The sequence below is a fragment of the Cicer arietinum genome, chromosome 6, assembly GCF_000331145.2.
Source record: "Cicer arietinum cultivar CDC Frontier isolate Library 1 chromosome 6, Cicar.CDCFrontier_v2.0, whole genome shotgun sequence".
Lineage (NCBI taxonomy): Eukaryota > Viridiplantae > Streptophyta > Magnoliopsida > Fabales > Fabaceae > Cicer > Cicer arietinum.
The window spans coordinates 11,318,423-11,341,421 of record NC_021165.2 but is presented as its reverse complement, the minus strand read 5'-3'; the positions used below and the strand labels follow the sequence as shown (position 1 = coordinate 11,341,421).

Below are 22,999 nucleotides of genomic sequence, written 5' to 3'. Positions count from 1 at the left end.
TCGGACAGCAGCAGTTTTTCTGGTTTTTTGCTGAACTTTGTTCTCAATTTCATGTTTGTTTTCTCATTGTGTTGGCTGATTGTTGTGCTGGTTACCTTGCTGTTTTTGGCTGGTTACTGAGCACGAATTTGTGCCATATTAGAAACTCTCTTGTACCCATATTTTGATCATAGTGGAGCTCTATTACTGGCTTGATCCCGTGGTTGTTTACTTCTCACATTGAGAAGGTTTTTCCACGTTAAAAATTATTGTGTCATTTGTGATGGTGATTTTAGTTGCTGTGATTATTTGTTGATTGCTCCTCACAGATTCTTCCAAGTTTGGGAAATTAATTATCCGCTGCATATTGCTCTGTTAGAGTTGTTATTGTATTTGTTGTTGAATTTCCCATTAGTGTGCAACTGGACCTCGGTCATAAACACCTTCTCTTCCTGCAAGCTTGTGACTTAAATTTTCTTAATAGTTATTTTCAGCTTATTATCTAGTTGACCTCTAAATGCATGTCCATATTCACCTTTAGATAGTGAATACTTTATTGATATCCTTGTGTAGCATCTTCAAGTTCTTCCCATGTAAATTTCCTTTGTGATCTGTTATTTGAGCATACAAAAGACTTTAGATTCTCCAAAATGGTTTTGCTTTGATTCTCATTCAAGAAAACCCCATTCTTTTCTAAGTGGATGGTTTCTTTATAATGTTGATGATTTTTCTTGATCTGTTGATCCGGGTTTATATGTTCAGTCATGCCATTGCTTGTAATTGAATTTCTGAAGCTTACCTCTGCCTTGTATGTGTTTCTGTCAATTTCTTGTTGTTCTCTGCGTATTAATTCGGCCATCATTTCACATATCATTTGGTTATTGTTCAAGTCTTTCCCATCTCCTCAAGGATAATAATAATAATAATAATAATAATAATAATAATAATAATAATAATAATAATAATAATAATAATAATAATAATAATAATAATAATAATAATAATAATAATAATAAAGAAGTAAAGATAGCAGAAATTCAACCCAAAAAGTATTTAACCCACCTTGTGAACTAGTCTTAGGCATGGCCAACTCATCATTTGGTGAATATGAGTTTTATGGAGATTCTTCTTCAACGACACAACATTCATTTGATTATGTTATTCCTTGTAATGTAGGTACAACCTGAAATAACTTGAATAGCCATTATATGGAACTTTTAAATTATTGGTAACTTATAAAAGTTTACATTTGTTCATGTGAGCCACTGAAATGTGCAAGACTATGTTCTTTTCTACATGTATTTACCTATTGAACTAGATAAGAATTTTTTATTTGATACTATTGTTTATTACATCAATGAGCCAACTGATTTAAATAACATATGTTTACGTCTATGGAAGGATAAATACCAAGTAAATAAGTTGTTGCTTACTAGTAATCAATTATCAAAAGTCATACTCATGAAATCTAATCCCTCTATCATTTACAATATAAACTAGTTACTGGGTAGAAGTTAAAACATAAATTGAGAGTGATAGATACAAAGGAAATGCAATTTTACTTTCAGCTAAATTTAAATGCACATTTTTATATAGATCATAAGATCGTTTATCTTGTATTCCAACACTTCAAAAACATTGAGCATACTATAAAAGTTTAAATCTAATCATAAAGCCAATAGATGGGAGAGGCAAGATAATATAATGTAAGATAGATATTGGATTTTTTAATAAACTGATTGTGAAAACTCAGAGGTATTGAGTTCATGTCCTGTCAAGACAATGTTCTAAATTTTATCATGTAGAGAGCTTGTTTTACATTCTTTAACACATAAAACTTACAATACATAACTAAATAACATAAATGGAAACGTCCTTATATGTCATACAATAGTAATAGTAAATAATTGGGAGCTCTAGTACTAAAAGAAGAATTTAGATTCTAAAATTCTTCAAATGTAAAGAAAAAGGAATGAAAGAATACACATTAAAGGACCCCTGGTACTTTAAAGGAGGCATGCAAAAACAATAATATCAAGAATAATATCAAGAATGACTAAATTAAACCAATAGTAAAGCAAAGACAATTACAAATAATAATGAGCATAATGGGATTCCTTACACACTCATTTTTCCATGCCCTTGCCCCCACCAGCTGCTTGGAAAAGATATGCTGCCTGTTAAGACAAAATAAATAATTATTACACTTCACATATGTAACATAAGCACGAAAAGAAAGTACTCTAAAAGAATTGTACTCTAATAACTTGTGGATGTGCTCTAACCTTTCTTAGTATTTGCTTATTTTCTTCTTTATTCAAGTCTAAGGTATAAGGAAATCGACAAGAAGCTTTTAGCAAAAGTGCAACTAGCTAACACTCCTCTTTAATTAAACTCAAATTTAACCACGACTTTAATTAAGAACTTGTCCATTATAATTAAGAACTTAAAGGATTACAACTATTTTCGCGTCATGGTTATTGTATCTAAAAAATGTTAACGCAGTTACAGTCATAGTGAATCGTAAACACAAGCACGATCGCAAATTAGAGTTGTTTTCTCAACCAAAACAATATTTGAATGTATAATTGCAGATTGAAAGAACTGCTAAATCAGCGAAACCCGTAGCAAAATCATACAACAAAATTAGCAAAATCCATAGCAAAATCAAACAACTAAAATTGCTAAGAAACAAAAATTATTAAAAAAATTACCGGAGAAACGAACAAACCTGTTTGAGAGAAACAAGAAATCGACAATTCTCGACGGCAACTCTTCTCGACACATGGAAGGGGAAGACAAAGAAACTTGTCATCGGCACAGAAGCAGAAAAATGTAGACTTGTCGCCAACGTGGAAGTAGGACAACTTAGCCTCAGCGGCAGCGCGGAAGCAGATACTTGTTGTTGGTGCTAAAGAATTAACACGTGAGGGAGGGAGTGATAAACGTACTTGGAGCAGCGTCAACGACACTAGTGTTATATAATTTAGAGTGAAAAACGAATTTGCACGGTGATAGAAGGAGGAAAATGCATGGCGCTGAAGAGTTCGCGTCTGAGGGAAGAAGTGAAGAGTTTGCGAGCGCTTTAGCGTGAAGGTGTAATTAGGCATGGCAACGAGGCGGGTCGAGGGCGGATTTTGCCTCCTCCACCCCCGCACCCGACTAATCGGGAAAAACCCGCATCCCCCCTGTTTTATTGCGGATGTAGAATTTAGACCATCATCCCCGCCCGCAACAGAATTTGGGTTTCCCCGCCCACACCTATATATATATATAGTTCATATATATATAAAATTATAAATTTAAAAATTATATCTATTATAATTAATAAAATAAAATAATTGATATTAGACAATTATAAAATAAAAAAATATTTTCTATAGAGATAAGATTATAATTTTTAATATTTAAAAAAATATTAAGTATATTCAATATGTATATGTATATAAAATTTTAAAATTACGTTAATATTAAAAATTAATATTACTTGCGGGGCGGATGCGGATGCGGGGTGGATATCTTCACCCCACACCCCCCCGCTTTCGAATTTTAATTTCGGGATAAATCTGCACCCGCACTCAATCAAAGCGGGTTTCCCTGCCCAAATCAAACGGGTTTGGGTGGGTACCCGCATGTGAGGGTTATATTGTCATTCCTAAGTGTAATAATAAAAAAAAAAATTGTCATTACGTATTTTATTATATCTGGTGTATATCAACCGATCTAAATTCTCTGATGTAAGAAGGTTTAATTATACTAATGTGTTGTATAAGTTGAGTGAAAAAAATGGCTAGATTTATTGAATTAAGGTATTTTATCGAATACTATATATAAAAAAAAGATGTCAAAATTAAAGAGTTAATATCAAGTTAGAGTCATTAAAGTGAAAGATGCTATGAATGTCAATTCTCAACGAAGGTGGCAATTAAGGTTATACTTAAATTAGGAGACTATTTCACCTAATAAATTAATCTTTTATATTAAACTCTTCTCATAGCTGGAAGTCATAGTTAAAAACATGTTAATTTGACCGTTAAGATAAATAGAGATGTGATAAGGAGATAATAATGATATAATTGGATATTAACATCACGATAAGCTCTTGTCATATTCACTATTTAATGCGCATCAATAAAAAAAAACTAAACTATATTATATTATCACGGCATGTGTGAGAAATAATACAACAATGTTATAATAATTAATATAAAATGAAAAAATTTCCCAATTAACAAGATTAAGCATAATTTATAAAATTGCTTTGTAATATTTATTATTAAAAAAATTATAATATTTCATGTGAATGTATCATTGTTTTCTCTCAATAATTTTGTAGACCTAAAACGAAATAAAGTGAGACCTTTTAACATTTAACGTTAGAGGCCTTCTAGATCTAATCAATATACAAAATTAATTTTAAATGTGGTAGTGGTACATTTTTTCCAGGCCATTTCCCTTCTCCATCCTTAGAATTAGAATATAAAAACTTCATTTACTAATAAAAACCACTCATATTTCATTTGATAGTACTATAGTTGACTATATATTTCATTCTTTAAGAATTATTTTAGCCAATGACGTAAGGGGTATTGGTTTGCCACTAATTTGATTTGGTAATTTAAATTATTTTTCATAAAGAATACTAGTTAGTAAAATTAATACTATAAAGCTCAAAGTAATATTCGATAACATTTATTGTTTTGATAATTGTTCAGATAATAAATAATCGAAAACACTTGAAAATATTTTTAAAAATTAAACTATATATTCATTTAGATATAATTCATATACATTGTCATTTATAATTTTCACACTATTCATCAATCACAATTATTAAAGTATATTCAATTTTTACTTTATTTTTCAAAAAAGTTTAGTATTAAATATATCATCGCGATACACCGCACCGCAGTACGCAGCGTAGTGATTAATATATGATCACGTAATCTTAATTGTTTAATTAAAAAAGCACGTGAAAAACGTGGTGAAATTAAACACACATTCCGCTCTCATTTATCTCTCCCACCATTTACCGGTTCATTTTTATCGTGCTTTACGTGTTGTTTCTTTTCGATTTTACATTACATATTCCACTACTTATACTAACTATTCCTTTTTGTGTCAAAAACATAATATATAGTACTAATGTTCTCTTTTTAATTTCTTTATTGTCTCTCAAAAACTCTACTACTAGCTAGAAGATCATGAGGAAGAAATTGAACTTGGAACTTTGTCTTTTCCCTTCCTCCAATTCCGATCTTCGATGTCCAACGTAAGAATATTCTTTTCTATATCGGTCTCTTTTTTCTCTTTCTATATAGCTTGTTTCACTTTATGAATTATTTTAAGTAAAATAAAACATTTTTGTTTGTGAAATAAAGAAAGGAAGCTAATGAGAGTGAGGTTAAAGATGAGCAGCAGCACCGACCGTTGACAATTGTTTATGATGGGAAGGTTTGTGTTTGTGATGCTACAGAAATTCAGGTACACGTGTGTTTTTATATTTCCACTTAATATCTAACTTCTCAATAACAAAATTAATTATTAATGAGGATGTTCGCTAAGATTTTCATATATATAGTATTTCAAGGATGAAGATTGTTCAAAACCTCTTGAGTATGAAACTATGAATTTACATCCTCTTAATCAAAATATCTTTAGATCTTCTTAATCATCTTTTTCTCTTTCTTAATTGTACTCAACTGCGAATTCTCTCTTCATTTTTTTTTTATCATTCATCTTTTTAGGTCTAATTCTTATTTATTTGTATAATATAAATTTTGGTGTAATATTTTATGATATATTATTCAAACTCTATATTTTACAATATGCTCTTTAAATATGTAAAAAAAGAAATATATAAATCGGTATGTATACATTTGAGGTGTTAAATATTAATCGTAAAAGTTTAATCTTCTAACTTCAAAATATTGAGTTTAATTTTTTTTAAAAGATCACTGTAAAATGATCATTAATGTCACTTTGATCAATAAGATTTTTCTTCCCTTAATTTTTTTTAAAACAAAAGCTGGTATGCATAAATTATTAAAAATATTTATTTATTATAATAAAAAATTTATTAAAAATGTTTGTAATAGACTTGTTTATTAATTGTGAAATAAAAAATTATAATTTTTTGAAATTTCAAAGTATAAACTACTTTGAATTCATTATTTTTACATTTTCAGTAATCAACAAGTATCCTTAAAATATTTATTTCTATTTCCTTTCGCTTTATCTATTTAAAAAATATTATAATCCAACTTAGTTATGTTAGATTATATACTTCTATCAAACAGTCTTTAAGTGTTACTCTAGCTAGCTACCACCTTTTGAGGTAAATCATCCTAACAAATGTCTATAAAGACACTTGTTAAAAAATTAAATAAAAGACAAATATTGTATGAAAAATATCAAAATTTTAAATTTTAATGAATTTAATGCACAATTTATAAAATTAAATTTTTATTTTTAATATCTTAATAAATACTTCAAAGACACTTATTAGTATTTCTGATTTTATTTTACAACAATAACTTTGATTCATCTATGATACGATGTGTTATTTATTATATAACTCAATTTAACTGAAACATATAGTTAAAATGAATACTATCAATAGACTCATTACTTAATAAGTTGAAATTTGAAAGAGTTTCACTAAATTGTGTATGTTTTCTATAAATTTAGTGAGATTTCATGTGATTTTTTTCTTCCAAAGAGATTGATATAAATTTCATTTAATTAGACATTGAAAAAGTTTCATAAAAAAGTGAACGGTTCAACATTTGGGGTTAACAATTTCCTCCTCTCCTAAACTAATTAATAAGAATTGATATTTGAGTATAAAAAACTAATCAGAAACTCGATGTAGAGAAAAGTATGTTAGACATATGTTGTTAGCATAATGAATGCTTATCCCTAAAAGATAAGTGAGAGAAAAACAGAAATTTTGTAATAATAAAGGGCAAAGTCCTAAATACAGAAAAGTTGGTGAAAAACAAGTCCAAGACAAACGAAGAAAGATATAAAAAGCAGTAAGAGGTCTATATCTGAAATGTCCTTGTTTGAGGTGAAAGTTGGCCAAATACTTGCCCATTTGTTGACCTCAAAATCTATATATACAAATATAAATAAAAGTTCACACACAAATTTAGACAAAAATATTATTGTATATTTATACCGTTTTCAAATTTTAAATATTTGTTGTTACACTTGTCTACGTTCAATAATAAATACGAGGTGAGAAGTGGTGTTTTTCTCAACATCGATCATTTGGTTAGGAGGCACCTATTTTTCTTTTTTTGGTACAACCCACTATTTATTCTAGGTTGCCAAATCAATATTCACGTGATGCATTTATATTTTATTTTTGGTAATAATTTATCTCGTGATGGATTTGGATCACTCAAGTGATCATAATGTAGTATTGAATTAAAATAGGAATTAAGTGGGGTCATGTGAATTGGATACAGGCAAAATCGATTTTAATGCTTGCAAATAAAGAGATGGAGGAAAGAGTAAGGACACCAAGATCAGAGCCATCTTCACCAACATTATTGGTATCATCACATTCACATTATCATAATCACTTATATACACCAGCTGGCACTTCTCTTTCCATGAAAAAATCTCTACAGAGGTTTCTCCAAAAGAGGAAGAATCGAATCCAAGAAGCATCACCTTATCATCTTAAACTAAATGACCAAAATTAATAACTACAAATCAAAATTTTGGTTTTATTATTTAGACTACTATATACTATATAGTATGTATAACGAATCTTTCAATGTCAAATTGTCAACGGCTTGTAATGTACCATTGTACATCATCATCCTCCCTTACATAATGCTGTGAAATTTATTTGCACAATCTTTAATTATGTGTGCAAGAGTTCTTAGAAGCCAACGCTACTAGAAAAATTAAATTAACAACTTAATTTAGTGACCAACATTTGAAAAATAATATTTGTCTCATTTTTCCTCCCACGAAATTTAGTGATGAAAACACAGAAATATCATGTTTTCTTTTTATAAATTTCACAATATTCAATAATACTTTTTTATTTAATTAAATGTTTTATGTACTTTCATGCATCTAACTAATAATATTTTTTATATATAAGAAAGAAAAAACTTTCAAGGATTTACAATATAAGTAAATATCAATTAATTTTAAATTTATTCTAAAAATATTTTTTATGACACAAGTTTTTAATGAATGACATTTTTCAGATTTTACTTTTTTTTTTTTTATTATAACAAGGTGTTTTAATGAGACACTTTTTGTTGTTTATATTTGAAATAAGAGAATTATAAACATTTAAAGAAACATTTTAAAATTAATTCAACAAAGTGATACCATGGTGTGATTTTATTGCAATGATAAATCTGAAAAATAATTATTCTTATTAAGTTACTGGAACTTTAAGAACTTGGTTGGTCTCCATAGAGATAGAGGCGTAATATATGATATAAAGCAAAATAACAATATAATGTAATAATGACATAATAATAATTATTTTTAATATGAGTTTGATTTACACATAATAACAAATAAAATAGTACTATTTTTTTATTTAATTAAAAAAATTATTTTATTCAGTCATGTATACACTCCTGATTATGACATAATATAATATAATCAAATTTAAATAAAAATTATCATTGTAAAATAATTATATATTATGTTTTAAAATTAACTTTCAACACGTTTAAATATTATAAACTAACAAAAAATTATTTTAAAAAAAGTTAAGATTTAATTTGTATACATTAGTCGCATAATTTTTTACATCTATATCCGATCAAATCACTCCATGTAGATTTTGTTGGAGGTATCTTAGATATTAACCTAAGAAAATGATATTATAGTGTGATTTAATTGGATGTATGTGTAAAAATTTACACCATCATTGCATAGAAACTAATTTTAAAATATTAAACAAATAATTCTATTTTATTTATTAGATAAATTAAAAATATTTGATACATATTTTATGTAAATGAAAAAACTACCTATGTAAAAAAGTTATATTTATTTTCAAAATTTAAATTAATATTCATACTTTTTAATTTTGAATAATAATTTGTTATAGTATATAAAATGTTAAAAATACCTTAAAAAAATCATACATGATTTAAAATTAATTAATAATATTTATTTTTAAATTTAACATCAAAACTTATTGTTTTTAATTTATATTTTATTTCATTTCAATTTTATATATTTAAAATTATATTTTACAAAGGGAACATAATAAATTATTATTTTTATTATATTTTATTGATTTTTAACTTTGTTTAGATTTATAATAAAAATATTAACTAAAAAGACGAAATAAAATAGTTCGAAAAATAATTTATTATCCAAATTGATTAATCAAATATTTGATTGAAATAGGATATATTAACTTCTTTTTTTTTTCCACCAAATGAAGCCTATATATAACTCACTCTGAAAGTCAGGTATAGATGAAATTAATTATGGATAAAGAGTTACATATAGGAAATGCTTAGTTACATTTTGTGATTTGGAATGATATATATAGGTAGGTCACCTACGGCTACTCCCTCCCTGGCTATGCATGCATATTTCAATGATTATTCATATAAAAATGTTTGGTGTATATTTTTTGGGATGTATCACCTTGAAAGATGTATAAATAAAGAATTTGATAGATATTCTATATTGATTATATAATATAGAAAAAAAATTTAAAAGTTAAAAAGTAAAATATTAAATAAATGTATAATAGTTAAAAGTATATGTATATTATTGTTGTTATTGATACACCACAATTCATCTATAACATTGAAGTGGTGATCATACCGAATGGCAGAGTCTCGTTGTATTACCACAACACTTTTAACTTGTCCTAGTACACCTCGAAATTCAACACATGTGTAAGTCACACTTATCTTTAAAAATTCGAGGTATTCTTAACAAGGGTTCTAATAGTACATATTAAAAAACAAAAACAAAAGTGTTGGTTGAATATATAACTGTTTAAAATAATTTTAAACTTTTGAAAGAATTAAATAACACTAGCTTTAAAATAAAATTTTATATTTGATTTATTAATATGTACTCTTAAGATATTTGGTAGCATTTATTTAAAAATTAAAATAATTTTGTAATATTTTATATATTGGCGATCCTTTTGGAGAATATTATGTTAATGTTAAATATAATTAAATGTAAAAGTTTGATAAGGTTAATTTTTATGTAATTAGTTTGTTAATCATCCACTAACTTTATATATATAGAATATTTCATGTATTCATTTTATATTTTTTATTATTGGTTAAATTACTATTTTAGTCTATTAATTTACTTTTTAGTTTCACTTTAATCTTTTAATTATTTTCCGTTTCATTTTAATTCTCTAATTATATTTATGCTAATCAATTTGGACATTTTTGTTAATTTTTGTCAAAAAATATTAAGTTTTGTACAAGTATCTTTCCACTCATTTTCAAACGCATAAACTTAGAAATATTTACCTGTGACCTTTCAAACTCAAAAAACTTAAAATCTTCAAACTTCTTGTGTAGAATTCCCTTGAGAATTAACAAATAAAATAAGAATGCAAGCACAAATACCATTACTCTTGGGACCAAATGTATTCACAATTTCAACAATATAGAGTATAGTGAAGAAAAAACAATATTGAAAATGAGAACTATTGCCATCAATTTGAGTCAATAATTGTTGAACCTTAAACTCCTGAATAACACAAACATAACAATGATTAAGATCTATTAGGTCAAGTTCACAAATAATGATAAGAAATGTAAATTTAGTGAATCAATTGTGTTAATTCAATCTTGGTTATATTGAACATGAACAAATATGTTGGGAGTAGTTACAAATTGAGATAGATCAAAGCAAGAAGAAACTAGGTTATTTGGAAGTTAAACTGAAATTAATTTAGATGGGTAAGCTTGATGGCAAATATTGAGGTAATGATGTTGTGGAAATAGAAAAGTGAGTTGGGTTGTAAAGATTCCTTTTTTCTATTTTGGAAAGTAAAGATTTGACAACAAAAAGTTTATTTTTGTTTCTGATTTGGATTGTAAAAATTTAAGTGGGGGAGTTTTCCGGAACTATTTTGAAAAATTCATGGACATTGAACATGTAAAGTGTGTCGTTGAGTTTGTTGAGTTTGCATATGTAAACATGAGAACAAGAAGAATGAGCTTGGAGTCTATTTTTATATTTGAAAGGATATATAGATTTGAATTTGTAACTTATGAGTTTAAACTAATGTTTTAAAAATAGGACTGGAAGTCAAACTAACAAAACCTTCGAGATTCAATTGGTTCAACCAATCAAACTACGGTCGAACCATTCAATAAATAAATAATAAAAAAAATGAAATATATTAAAATATCCAAATCTTCATAATTTATAAAGTAAAAATTCATAAAATTTATCACAAACACTCAGTATCTATAACAAATACATTAAAACCCACAACAACGACAAATCTTCCTAACATAAATTCAAGTATCAAATCTCATATAGATTAACTACCGATGTCTTGCAGAATAAGTAGGAAAAGAGTTTGAGTAAAATAAATGTTTTTTTTTTGTTAAAGTTAAACTTAAAAAGATTATTTTTTTAATTTAAAAAATTGGTTTTTTTTACAAAAATAAAAAAGATTGGTGTTTTAAAAAATTGGGCGGTTTTCCAAAATCAAGTCCGATTTAGTGACTCGACGTGTCTAACTCTGTTCAATCCAATTTTTTTAGTTGAACCGATCGGTCCGATTTTTAAAATATTATTTTGACGGATTTTTTGAATTTATGAGTTTGATGATAAATGAGATGACATATGTACACAATTTAACATTTTTTGACAAAAAATTAACTGAAAGGACCAACTTGACTAACACAAACATAGTTAAAAGACCAAAATCTAACAAAAACTAATTAGAGAACTAATTGATACCCAAAAATAAATAAAGAGATTAAAAGAATAATTTAGCATTTATTATCTATTAATATATATAGAATCTACTTTAAATAACAATTTCTCAAACAAACACTATCAAAATTAATAACCTTTTTGAACAATTGTTTGTCATTTCTGCAATATACAACAGAAATTTTTTACAATATTATTATTATCATTATTATTATTATTATTATTATTATTATTATTATTATTATTATTATTACTATTATTATTATTATTGTTATCATTATTATTATTATTATTATTATTATTATTATTATCATTATCATCATTATTATTATTATTATGATTATTATTATTCATTATTATTATTAATTATTATTATTATTATTATTAATTATTATTATTATTATTCTTAAATCTCCTAATTTTTTATGCAACACTACTCAAGCCAAATTTCAGTCATTATTTTTCCTACACAAGAATTGAACGTAATAAATTCAATTTTTTCGAAGAATAATAGAGTTAGTCATCTAACATAGTAACAGATGTAATTGGCGTCAAATCTCATGCATTTCAAAAAGTTTCTAATGAACAAAAATGTAGCAGTTTCGTATGAATCACTCATGGCTTATTGTGCAAAACAAAGTTTTATATAGAGAGGAGAAACATGAGATACGAACAAAGATTTCTCTACAATTCCTATTATTATAAGGTTCATGAAGTGTAACTTCTTCTCAGGATCCAGCCATCATATATAGGTGAACAAGTGGAGTTGTGTCTGTCATCTCATAACCTGGGAGCAACTCTCGGACTGTCCCACTCTGTCACAACATGGTTGCGAGTTATCTCCTTGAGTGAACGGCAACCGCATAGTGCCATAGTTAGTTCAAACTCATCGCGAAGTATTTGTAGTACTTTCCTCACACCATTTTCACCATCAGCAGCCAATGAGAACACCACTGGTCTTCCAATCTGATATTTGACACAAAAATATATTAACCGAAGAATAAGGGGCTACTTTGATTGTAATATATTATTGTCCTCTAATGAGACATTTGTTATTGTTAATCACATTTTCTGATTTGATTATTTATCATTTTCTTAAGCATCTGATCTTTAGGCTAAGTTGGTCTTCAGAGAAGATATATTTGATTCATATGCTTCTTTTGGAACTTTGTAATAAATATAAATGTATTGAATATGTTTCAATAAGGCAAAAAGGACATATGTAATATTTATCATTTTATATCACTGAAGTTTAATTTGCTTTGGAGGTTGTAAAAATATTATATACTTACAAATACACCAGATGCTCCGAGAGCAAGTGCTTTAAAAACATCGGTCCCTCGACGGACTCCACCATCCAGAAAAACAGGAATTTTTCCTTCTGCAGCTTTCACAACCTGTTCAATGCTATTTTGTTAATGTCATATTTTACTTGTAACTATTGCATGGATTTTATTAAGAGATTAACAAAGATGGGTAACTAGTAACAACAATATTTCCAATATGTTAATAAATTTTAGAGAGGCATTATTCACTAGGACCCAAAAGTGAAAAGGAAAAAATGCAGTGGAATGTGGTGATTATGAGTAAGAATGATTAAGAAGTCAGAACATTACAGCTTCAAAGTTTTAAAATTTTAATGCATAATATGTGATTAATTAAAGCCAAACAAAGAATAGAGACCTAAACTACATTTTAAAGAAGAGATTCATTTCTACTTGAGGTCAAAACAAGGGTATATAACCTGTTGCTATAGAACTTTCACTGTGGCGGGTCCAGGAAAGGATTTCAGTTTATATTCATATGAAAATTTTCTTGAGATGTTTAGGATGCTGTACCTCATCTAAAGCTGTAATAGTTGCAGGGACATAGTCAAGTTGGCGAGCACCGTGATTCGAAACAATTATTCCAGCAGCTCCAGCTTGTATAGCCAACTTAGCTACATTAATAGCATATGTATGAGATTACTTTCAAGATTGATAAAAAACAATCCTAACAAAGATCAAATGGACATGAAGCATTAGAGTGTTTCTGCTTAATAGGCTTACTATCTTCAGAAGTGAGTACACCCTTCACTAAAATTGGCAATGAGGTGATTGTTTGGAGCCATTTCACATCCTGTAATATGGTTTACCATGGTATTAGTTCCAAATGCAATGTCATAGTTAAGAAAATCATATATGTGAAAGATCTAAGTCACCTTCCAATTGAGTGATCGGTCAACTTGGCCAGAAACATAAGAGGCTAGACCAGAGTCATCAGTCTGCAAGGTGATTACACAGTAAATGACAACAGTAACAACAATAAGAATAACAGTAAAAGAAAAGGACATCTGATTTCTGAAATTCATACTAACCACACACCTTATCCAGCTTCCCAAGATCCAATCCTTCAAAGTTTTTCAATACAAGGTGTGGTGGCATTGTAAATCTGTCCAAGAACCAACCAAACAAGCAATTTGTATATATATTAAAATAGAAGATTAATCAATTCTACCATAATGACCAATGTAAGGTTTTGTAGAAAGACTGTTCCTATTGAAATATCCAAATGATTCCCAACCTGTTTTTAATATCAGCCTCCCTGCGACCAAGCATTGGAGTGTCCACAGTAAGGGCAATTGCCTTGAAACCGGCAGATTCAGCTCTTCTCACAAGCTGAGTAACCACATTTCTATCTTTAACCACCTAAGAGAAGAAAATAATTACAACAGATTAAGTAATAAATACAAGATAGTTGAGAAATTTAGATAATCATATAATTGCTTGTGTATTTGTAGCAAGCAGAATGAAATTATGTTATTAAAGGAAGTATGGAGGAAATTATTATTATATAAGGCTACTTAGTCAAGGAAAAATAAAAGCCTTAGAGCCATTATGATTTGGAGGTAAAAGTTGCAAGGAAACAAAATGAAAGCAATGAATATTTCTGTGGAAGGAAGTGAGAAGGAACCAAGTATTAACTTGCCAACACAATAGTACAAATGCAACAAAAAGATTATACAAGAAATTGGAAATTCATATTTTGCAAATAAAATCCTGTTTTAAAACACATCACATGAAATGTTCTTGTATTCAATGGAGAGACATGTGACAAACACTTCAAAGTTAAAGGAATCATGAAATGAAATAAGAAAAAAGGGCAATATACTCACGTAGAGTTGGAAAAAGCGAATGCCAGGTCCTGTTGAAGCAACTTCCTCAACACTGGAAGTAGCCCATGAGGATAGTGTCTGCAACAAAAAATCAATAAAACAATCAGCCAGAAACATACAGCCATAAGTAATCCAAGGAGGATTGGAGAGTCAAACCATGATGGTGCCAGCAGCTGATGCTGCTCTAGCAGTAGCGTATTCTCCTGCACAAAAATTGCATGATTTGTTTTAATTTTTTCTAAATTGTAGTAAAAAATAAAGTTCAATATCAAACACATAAAGAATCAAGGGCTTTCTGAGTACATAAAAACAATAGCAAAATACCTTCAAGGTGAGCCATCTTTTGCATGGCCGTAGGAGCAATCATGATAGGCATTGATATGTTGAAGCCTAATACATTTGTTGTCAAGTCTATTTTGCTTACATCCCTTAGAATACGTGGTCTAAACCTGTTTACAGTATATATTGAAAAATGGATTCAACAGAACATGAAAATAAAAATAAAAAAGTTGGAAAGTTGATTACAGAATCCTTGAGAATGCATTTCGATTCTCTTTCAAAGTCCATTGATCCTCTGCCCCTGATGCATAGTAATCATAAATCATCTTTGGCAATTTTTCTTTAGCAATTGCTTCAAACTCAGTAACATTTGTTATCAAATCCATCTTGTTCCTAAGGTGAGAAAAACAAAACGATTAATGGCGTGGAAATTGTATATAAAAATCCCTAAATTTGACGTGAGAGAATCCCCAGGCCTGACAATAGATGTTCAATTATTAATCATGACAGTTACAGAGTAGTATTGAATTTATGAAGAAGAAACAAGGTGGAATTATGGAATGAAGTAAAGTAAAAAGAATGAAAAGGAAGAGATCACAGACCTTTGGTTTGGTTTGGTAGAGTGAGGATTGAGGAGGAAGAGAAAAACAAGTGTATGACTATGAGAGTGTGTGTGTAAATGTAAGCGTAAGAGAAGAGAAGAGAAGAGTGGTTAAATATATTAGTGAGTATATAATATAGTGACAAAATGATGAGTTATTGGCAGCGCATCAAACATAAAATCCATATGGAATATAAATTAAATAGACAAGCACAGCGAAGCCGTGAAGGTTCATTTTTAAAATGGAAAATACGACTCTTGTAGTACTATCAAAATGTTACACGGAATTGCTAATCTAATCTAAACACATCATTATGCTCGTGCAAATTACCCAATTAGGACTCCTTTAGCTTATATATAAATCAATTTTAGTTCAATAAAAATTGGTTCATATATTTCATATCAATTTTTTAATAAATTCAAAGTTATTTGTTTATTCATCTATTGATATAATCTATTAAATATAAATATAAATATAAAATAATTTTAAACATTAATATATTAATTTAATATTAAAATCAAATATATTTATTTAAAAATGTTTATCGTTTACATTTTATTCAAGATGAAATATTTATTAATAAAATTTATAAATGGTACAACAATTTTATTTTATCTTTTGACGAAACAAGTGGCACTATAATATACGTCCAAATTTTAATAATTAGACCAATTACATTCGGTATTATAACAATAAATAAATATATTATGTTAGTATTCATATATTATAATATTAGTTTATGTATTAATATATTTCCTATGTGTAAAAGTAGGGGAGAATATTTTCTAAATAAAGTCATTTTAAAGTTGAACCTTCATATTCATCCAACTTATTTCCATCTTCTAAAAATTTATATTCTAATTTAAACAATCCAATAATTGCATATTTTTGTAATGTCTTTAAATCAAAAAATAAAATTATATTAATTCTATGAAATAAAATAAAATTAAAACACAAAATATTTAATGACAAGAACAAAAAATGTAAAAAGTCAACATATTCTATTCCAAATTTATATTAAAAAATTCTGTAAATATACTACACATTTATCAAAAACATATTAAAAATTCTCTTATAAAAAACAATAAGATTCTTGAATTATTTAATATTGAAAATATTAATTAATAATTTTTAAATAAAGAAAAAAAAATATTTAATGTAACGAAGACATAATAATCGACAGATTCTATTCTAAATTTAATTTTTTATATTCTAAAATATCCTACTTTATATGTTAAATAAAGTATCTAATAAAAAATAGGTAGCTAAAAATATATGACAAATATCTACATATAATGTAAAATATGTACACTTAATAATGGGTAAATCTATTTTAAATTTTGAAAAATTAATGTTCCCAAATATTAAGACCGAACATTGGTGGGATAATGGTGGACACTGGCCCAAAACCGATCAATTTTTGCATTGGTTTAAACTAGTTTTGATTAATGCGGAATCTTTATATATATGTTTGAGTATATTCTTATCAAACAGCTTATTTATTAGAGTGATAGGTGATTACTAAGTGGAGTGACCAGGTATGTATAATGTGAATCTATGTAACTCCGACCTGCTACACAACATGGTCAAATAGTGTAGCAACTTATCCCAAGTTTGGTCGGATCAACTAGTTTTACTCACCCCTAACTAATATGCTATTACATCAGTGTTTCTCTCAGCAGTACGAAATCATGCAACTTTATTATAGTTAGAATTAAATTCATATTGGAAATGTTTGTCAGACACAAAATCAGACACCAACCCCATATGTTATACGTTTTCAAGCTTTACATTGTTTTTTCTCTGATCGGTTCGAACAACACCTCAATTGATGTACCATATAAGTTTCTTGATTACTAACCCTTCCTCGAGCTCAAACTCCATGGGTATATGTATATCTCATAACTTAGGAGCAATTCTTGGACGGTCCCACTCTGTCACAACATGGTCACGAGTTATGTCCTTAAGTGAAGGGCAACCACAGAGTGCCATGGTTATTTCAAGCTCACCATGAAGCATCTCAAGTACTTTTCTTACACCAGCTTCACCATCAGCTGCCAATGAAAACACCACAGGCCTTCCAATCTGATACATACACCAATTAATGAAAAATATTTAAAATTTTAACTATATGATGGTAATCAAATGTTCATAATAATAAACTTACAAATACACCAGATGCTCCAAGAGCCAATGCTTTGAAAACATCTGTCCCTCGGCGGACCCCACCGTCCATAAAAATAGGAACTCTTCCTTCTGCAGCTTGCACAACCTATTCAATGTAATCAAATCAAATCATAAATTATTCTATTGGCCCAACAAATGGAAACAAAAAATGCAATTATTAATAGTAAGAAAACAAGGCAATGAAAAACATATCTTGGAATGATTCAAAGTATAGCAGCTTGAAGTTTTAATGCAACATACAAAATTAACTAAAAATAGCATTAGAGACCTAAGTCAGACCTCTTCCAAAGCCATAATAGTTGCAGGGACATAGTCAAGTTGGCGCGCACCGTGATTGGAAACTATGATTCCAGCTGCACCAGCTTGTATAGCTAACCTTGCTACATTATTAGCATAGGATTGTGGAATTAAATTCAAGATTGATAAAAACATTTCTAACAAATATCAAATGGATAAGGAACCATAGCATCAGAATAGAATAAATGACTAAATTGATCTATGAGATTGCAACCCAATTGACCAATTTAGTAATTTATTCTATCAGAATATATCTGTTTGATAAGCTTACTATCTTCAGCAGTAAGTACACCCTTCACTATGATTGGAAGTGAGGTTAATGTTTGAAGCCATGTTACATCCTGTTACAAGGTTTGCCATAATATATATTATAACTTCCACATTCATTGTCAAAGATTAGGAAATCAAATATGTGAAATATCTATGTATCATTATAATCTATATCACCTTCCAGGTAAGTGATTGATCATATAGCCCATTAACAACAGATGTGTGAGCAGAGTTATTAGTCTGCAAAGTTATTTCCAATTTCACAACATTAAGATGACAATAACAGAAAAAACCATATGAATTAAAAATTTCATACTAATCACACACCTTATCCAACTTTTCAAGATCCATGCCTTCAAAATTCTTCCATCTCACATATGATGGCAATGTAGATCTGTATAAAATTCCATCAAACAAACAAGAAAATAAATTTTTAAAATAGAAGAAAATATATTTTGCAATGATTGTCAACCTGTTTTTTATGCTTGCCTCCCTACGACCAATAACCGGAGAGTCTGCAGTAAGGACAATTGCCTTGAAACCAGCATTTTCAGCTCTTCTTAATAGCTGAGTAACCATACTTCTGTCTTTAAACACCTGAGAGAAGAAAATAACAACAAAATAGGCTATCATAACACTAATAATTGAAATTTTACATAATCAAATTAGTACTTGTGAAACTGTAGCAAGGAGAATAAAATTGTTATTAAAAGGACTTATGAAGAGGAAATTATTGCATAAAATTCAGAAATTACTTAGTGGAAGACAAATAAGTATTTTGTCAAAACAGTTGTAGTTATACAAATCAAATTTAAATTCACTCTAAATTCACTGCAATAACTCAATTGCTGATCTGAATCGTCAGATCAAAAATCAGATTGCTCAAGTTTTAAGTTTGTATTTTGAACTCAATTTATCAAAGTTAAAACATGGATTGTCTGATTTTGATGTGATAGTTCAAATTTGGTAATTGTGTTATATCATGAATCATGTGTAATTCTTTGACAACAGGAAATCCGGATCCATGACAATCACATGTGGCTAAATGCAAGCAGTGAATTTCATGTGGCAGTATGCAGTGAAATAAGAAATCAGAGCAATATACTCACATAGAGTTGGAGGAAACGAATGCCAGGTCCTGTTGAAGAAACCTCTTCAACACTAGAACTAGCCCATGAGGATAGTGTCTGTAACAAAACTATGAAAATGAATCTCCCAAGTAGTAAATAAATATAACAATAACAAAAGCTTTTTTACACTAAGTGAGATTCATGGTAAATCATGTCTATTGACAAACCATTTAAATCTAAATCCCTTTTTCAATTTTACATATAGTTTTCATCCACTCCACTTTTGTGTCTCATTCACTACTTTCAATATCCTTGCTGATTCTATATGCAAATAGGTACAGTAAAAGGATGCAGATAAGTAGGTGTATACTTTATACCATTTTCATATTAGAGTAAAATAAGGAAGCAATCTACTTCTTGCTTTGGAATAAAACTAGAGTCTAGTGGAAAGCAAACCATGATGGTGCCAGCTACTGATGCTGCTCTAGCAGTAGCATATTCTCCTGCACAAAAATTGCATGATTTGTTTTAATTTAGAAAAATTTCTATATTGTAGTAAAAAATAAACTTCAATATAAAACACACAAAACCTTGAGGGTGAGCCATTTTCTGCAGGGCCGTAGGAGCAATCATGATAGGCATTGATATGTTGAAGCCCAATACATTTGTTGTTAAGTCTATTTTGCTTACATCCATAAGAATACGAGGCTTAAACCTGTTTATAGTATAAATTGAAAAAGGGATTCAACAAAACATGAAAATCAAATGAAACAAGTTTCAAAGTCGATTACAGAATTCTTGAAAATGCATTTCGATTCTCTCTCAAAGTCCATTGATCCTCTGCCCCTGATGCATAGTAATCATAAATCATCTTCGACAACTTTTCCTTTGCAATTGCTTCATACTCGCTGACATTCGTTATATTCATCTTCTTAATAATTACTTATTACTTACTATAATGTCGACAGGATCTTCTGAAAATGAGTTCAAAGTACACCAAACCAAATCAATTCCAAATCCAAAAATGCTAAATAAATGAAATGCAACTCAAAATAACATGGAGCAAAACCAGCTGGTAAGAAAAAAAGTCAACGAAATATCCGTATAGAATAAGACTAAGTGCATTTTTGCAGCGTGATTCTTTCTTGCAACTCTGAAATATCAAAACTCAAATATAAATTATAAATTAAGAAACCGAAGGTAAACAGTGACTTACCATCACATAAAACACAGAGTGGTCCATGAGGATCGTTTTTTATGTTTTTCATTGGATACAAACTCCCACGTGTGTTGTCAACAATTTCCTTGCCAAAATGCGGTGGGTGTGATTTGTTTAGTTGTTCCGTACAAATCAATCGTATATTTTTCACTTATATCCTCTATTTTATTTAAAATTATTTATTATATTTTATATTAAAATATATATATATATATATATATATATATATATATATATATATATACTTTTAAAGTACACCAAACCAAATCAATTCCAAATCCAAAAATGCTAAATAAATGAAATGCAACTCAAAATAACATGGAGCAAAACCAGCTGGTAAGAAAAAAAGTCAACGAAATATCCGTATAGAATAAGACTAAGTGCATTTTTGCAGCGTGATTCTTTCTTGCAACTCTGAAATATCAAAACTCAAATATAAATTATAAATTAAGAAACCGAAGGTAAACAGTGACTTACCATCACATAAAACACAGAGTGGTCCATGAGGATCGTTTTTTATGTTTTTCATTGGATACAAACTCCCACGTGTGTTGTCAACAATTTCCTTGCCAAAATGCGGTGGGTGTGATTTGTTTAGTTGTTCCGTACAAATCAATCGTATATTTTTCACTTATATCCTCTATTTTATTTAAAATTATTTATTATATTTTATATTAATATATATATATATATATATATATATATATATATATATATATAATCTTTAAGACTTGAAGAAGTTGGAAAACGAAAATGCAACCATTATTTTTTTTTCTCTTATAGGAGTTTGTATTTTTTTATAATAAATTATTAATTATTAATTTAATAAATACAAAATAACTAAAAAAACTCAAATTATATTAATAATATTAAACAAAATACATTTAATTCTCCTATTTTTTAATTTTATTAATATAATTTGTTTTTTTATTTGTTAAATTTAATCATTTAATTATAATGAAGATAACATATGGTCTAAGATGCAACCTCATATAAAAGGTGAAAAAATCTTGATCGTATTCTCTTCTTCCAATGTTCTAAACATCAAAATAATTATATAAGTAAAAAATATCCTACAAATGATATATGGTTTTTAGTTTTGATTGAAGATATTTTAAAAATATATATATTAACACTTATTTTCTACTATGGATATTAAAGATTAAATTTTTTAAATATAAACCACGTTGAAAATTGCCTAATAATTTAATGAATTAAAATATTTAATTACGATTTTAGTTCTTTATTTTTATCAATTCATGAAATTAGTATACTTATTTTAAAATTTGTCTACTTTCGGATATTTTAATTTAAAAATGGCAATATCGTATATTTTAAATTATGTGGCATAAAATTTCATGATGTAGAATTATCTAAGTTCATTAACTATTTATATGTTATTAATTAAACTATAAAAATGAATGATTCTATAAGTTAAAATTGATATTTTTAAAGTGTTTTATTGTAATTTCATGAGTATTAATCATTTATCATCATTGTATCATATTATTTAAAATTTGTCGCATTAACATATTTTACTTATAAAAATTGATGGATACCAAAACTGTTGAATTTTAAATCAGAAAGACTAATTTTGCAAATGGATTAAAATAGGAATACCATAGTTACAATTAACCCACATAAAATATCCTTTTTTGAAGTTGATTTTCTTCAAGGAATGAGGTAGCAATAAACGTGCTGTATCTCCCAACCCAATCTCAACAAAGATTCAATATGGGGTTTCCTACATAGGTGACTTACCTTAGCAAATTAGAAATATGACAAACATTATCAGTGTTGATGATTTTTTTATTTTATAAAATCGTATTGTTTTAGAAGTTTCGTTAATTCAATTTTAGCTTGAAAATACTTCTAATTAAAATATTTTAATAGAATCAGATATATCATCACTTTACAAATTGGTTTGACAAAAGATGAGAAAAACACATTATATATCATATTTGTACCGCCTTTTATTAAATATCAACGCACCAAGTATAATAGTGTTAGA

General features: G+C 28.0%; 3 protein-coding genes across 6 annotated transcripts; 1 reads left to right on the top strand and 2 right to left on the bottom strand.

The window, feature by feature from the left end:
- Positions 1-5,038: 5,038 nt before the first annotated feature.
- LOC101504711 (protein TIFY 5A-like) lies at positions 5,039-7,858 on the top strand. Its single transcript, XM_012716973.3, has 3 exons — positions 5,039-5,251; positions 5,361-5,463; positions 7,455-7,858. The coding sequence occupies exons 1-3, from the start codon at positions 5,184-5,186 to the stop codon at positions 7,692-7,694; spliced, it is 411 nt and encodes a 136-aa protein (XP_012572427.1). The 5' UTR covers positions 5,039-5,183; the 3' UTR covers positions 7,695-7,858.
- Positions 7,859-12,455: 4,597 nt separating this feature from the next.
- Positions 12,456-16,112, bottom strand: LOC101506877 (glycolate oxidase 1-like). The gene is made up of 12 exons (XM_004504505.4): positions 15,946-16,112; positions 15,590-15,736; positions 15,389-15,513; positions 15,221-15,267; positions 15,065-15,142; positions 14,473-14,597; positions 14,274-14,340; positions 14,111-14,173; positions 13,959-14,028; positions 13,749-13,849; positions 13,203-13,307; positions 12,456-12,876 (listed from the first exon to the last, which is right to left on the bottom strand). The coding sequence occupies exons 2-12, from the start codon at positions 15,727-15,729 to the stop codon at positions 12,691-12,693; spliced, it is 1,107 nt and encodes a 368-aa protein (XP_004504562.1). The 5' UTR covers positions 15,730-15,736; positions 15,946-16,112; the 3' UTR covers positions 12,456-12,690.
- Positions 16,113-17,614: 1,502 nt separating this feature from the next.
- Positions 17,615-21,102, bottom strand: LOC101506543 (glycolate oxidase-like). Of its 4 annotated transcripts, XM_004504504.4 has the most exons (12): positions 20,986-21,102; positions 20,561-20,743; positions 20,360-20,484; positions 20,226-20,272; positions 19,809-19,886; positions 19,172-19,296; positions 19,027-19,093; positions 18,877-18,939; positions 18,701-18,770; positions 18,412-18,512; positions 18,113-18,217; positions 17,615-18,030 (listed from the first exon to the last, which is right to left on the bottom strand). In XM_004504504.4, exons 2-12 carry the CDS (start codon positions 20,695-20,697, stop codon positions 17,845-17,847), a joined length of 1,104 nt encoding a protein of 367 aa, XP_004504561.1. In that variant the 5' UTR covers positions 20,698-20,743; positions 20,986-21,102; the 3' UTR covers positions 17,615-17,844. The 4 variants fall into 4 exon arrangements, with proteins under 4 accessions (XP_004504561.1, XP_027191700.1, XP_073226387.1 ...); XM_027335899.2 differs by lacking the exon at positions 20,986-21,102 and having other exon boundaries at positions 20,561-20,953; XM_073370286.1 differs by lacking the exon at positions 20,986-21,102 and having other exon boundaries at positions 20,724-20,952.
- Positions 21,103-22,999: the final 1,897 nt, after the last annotated feature.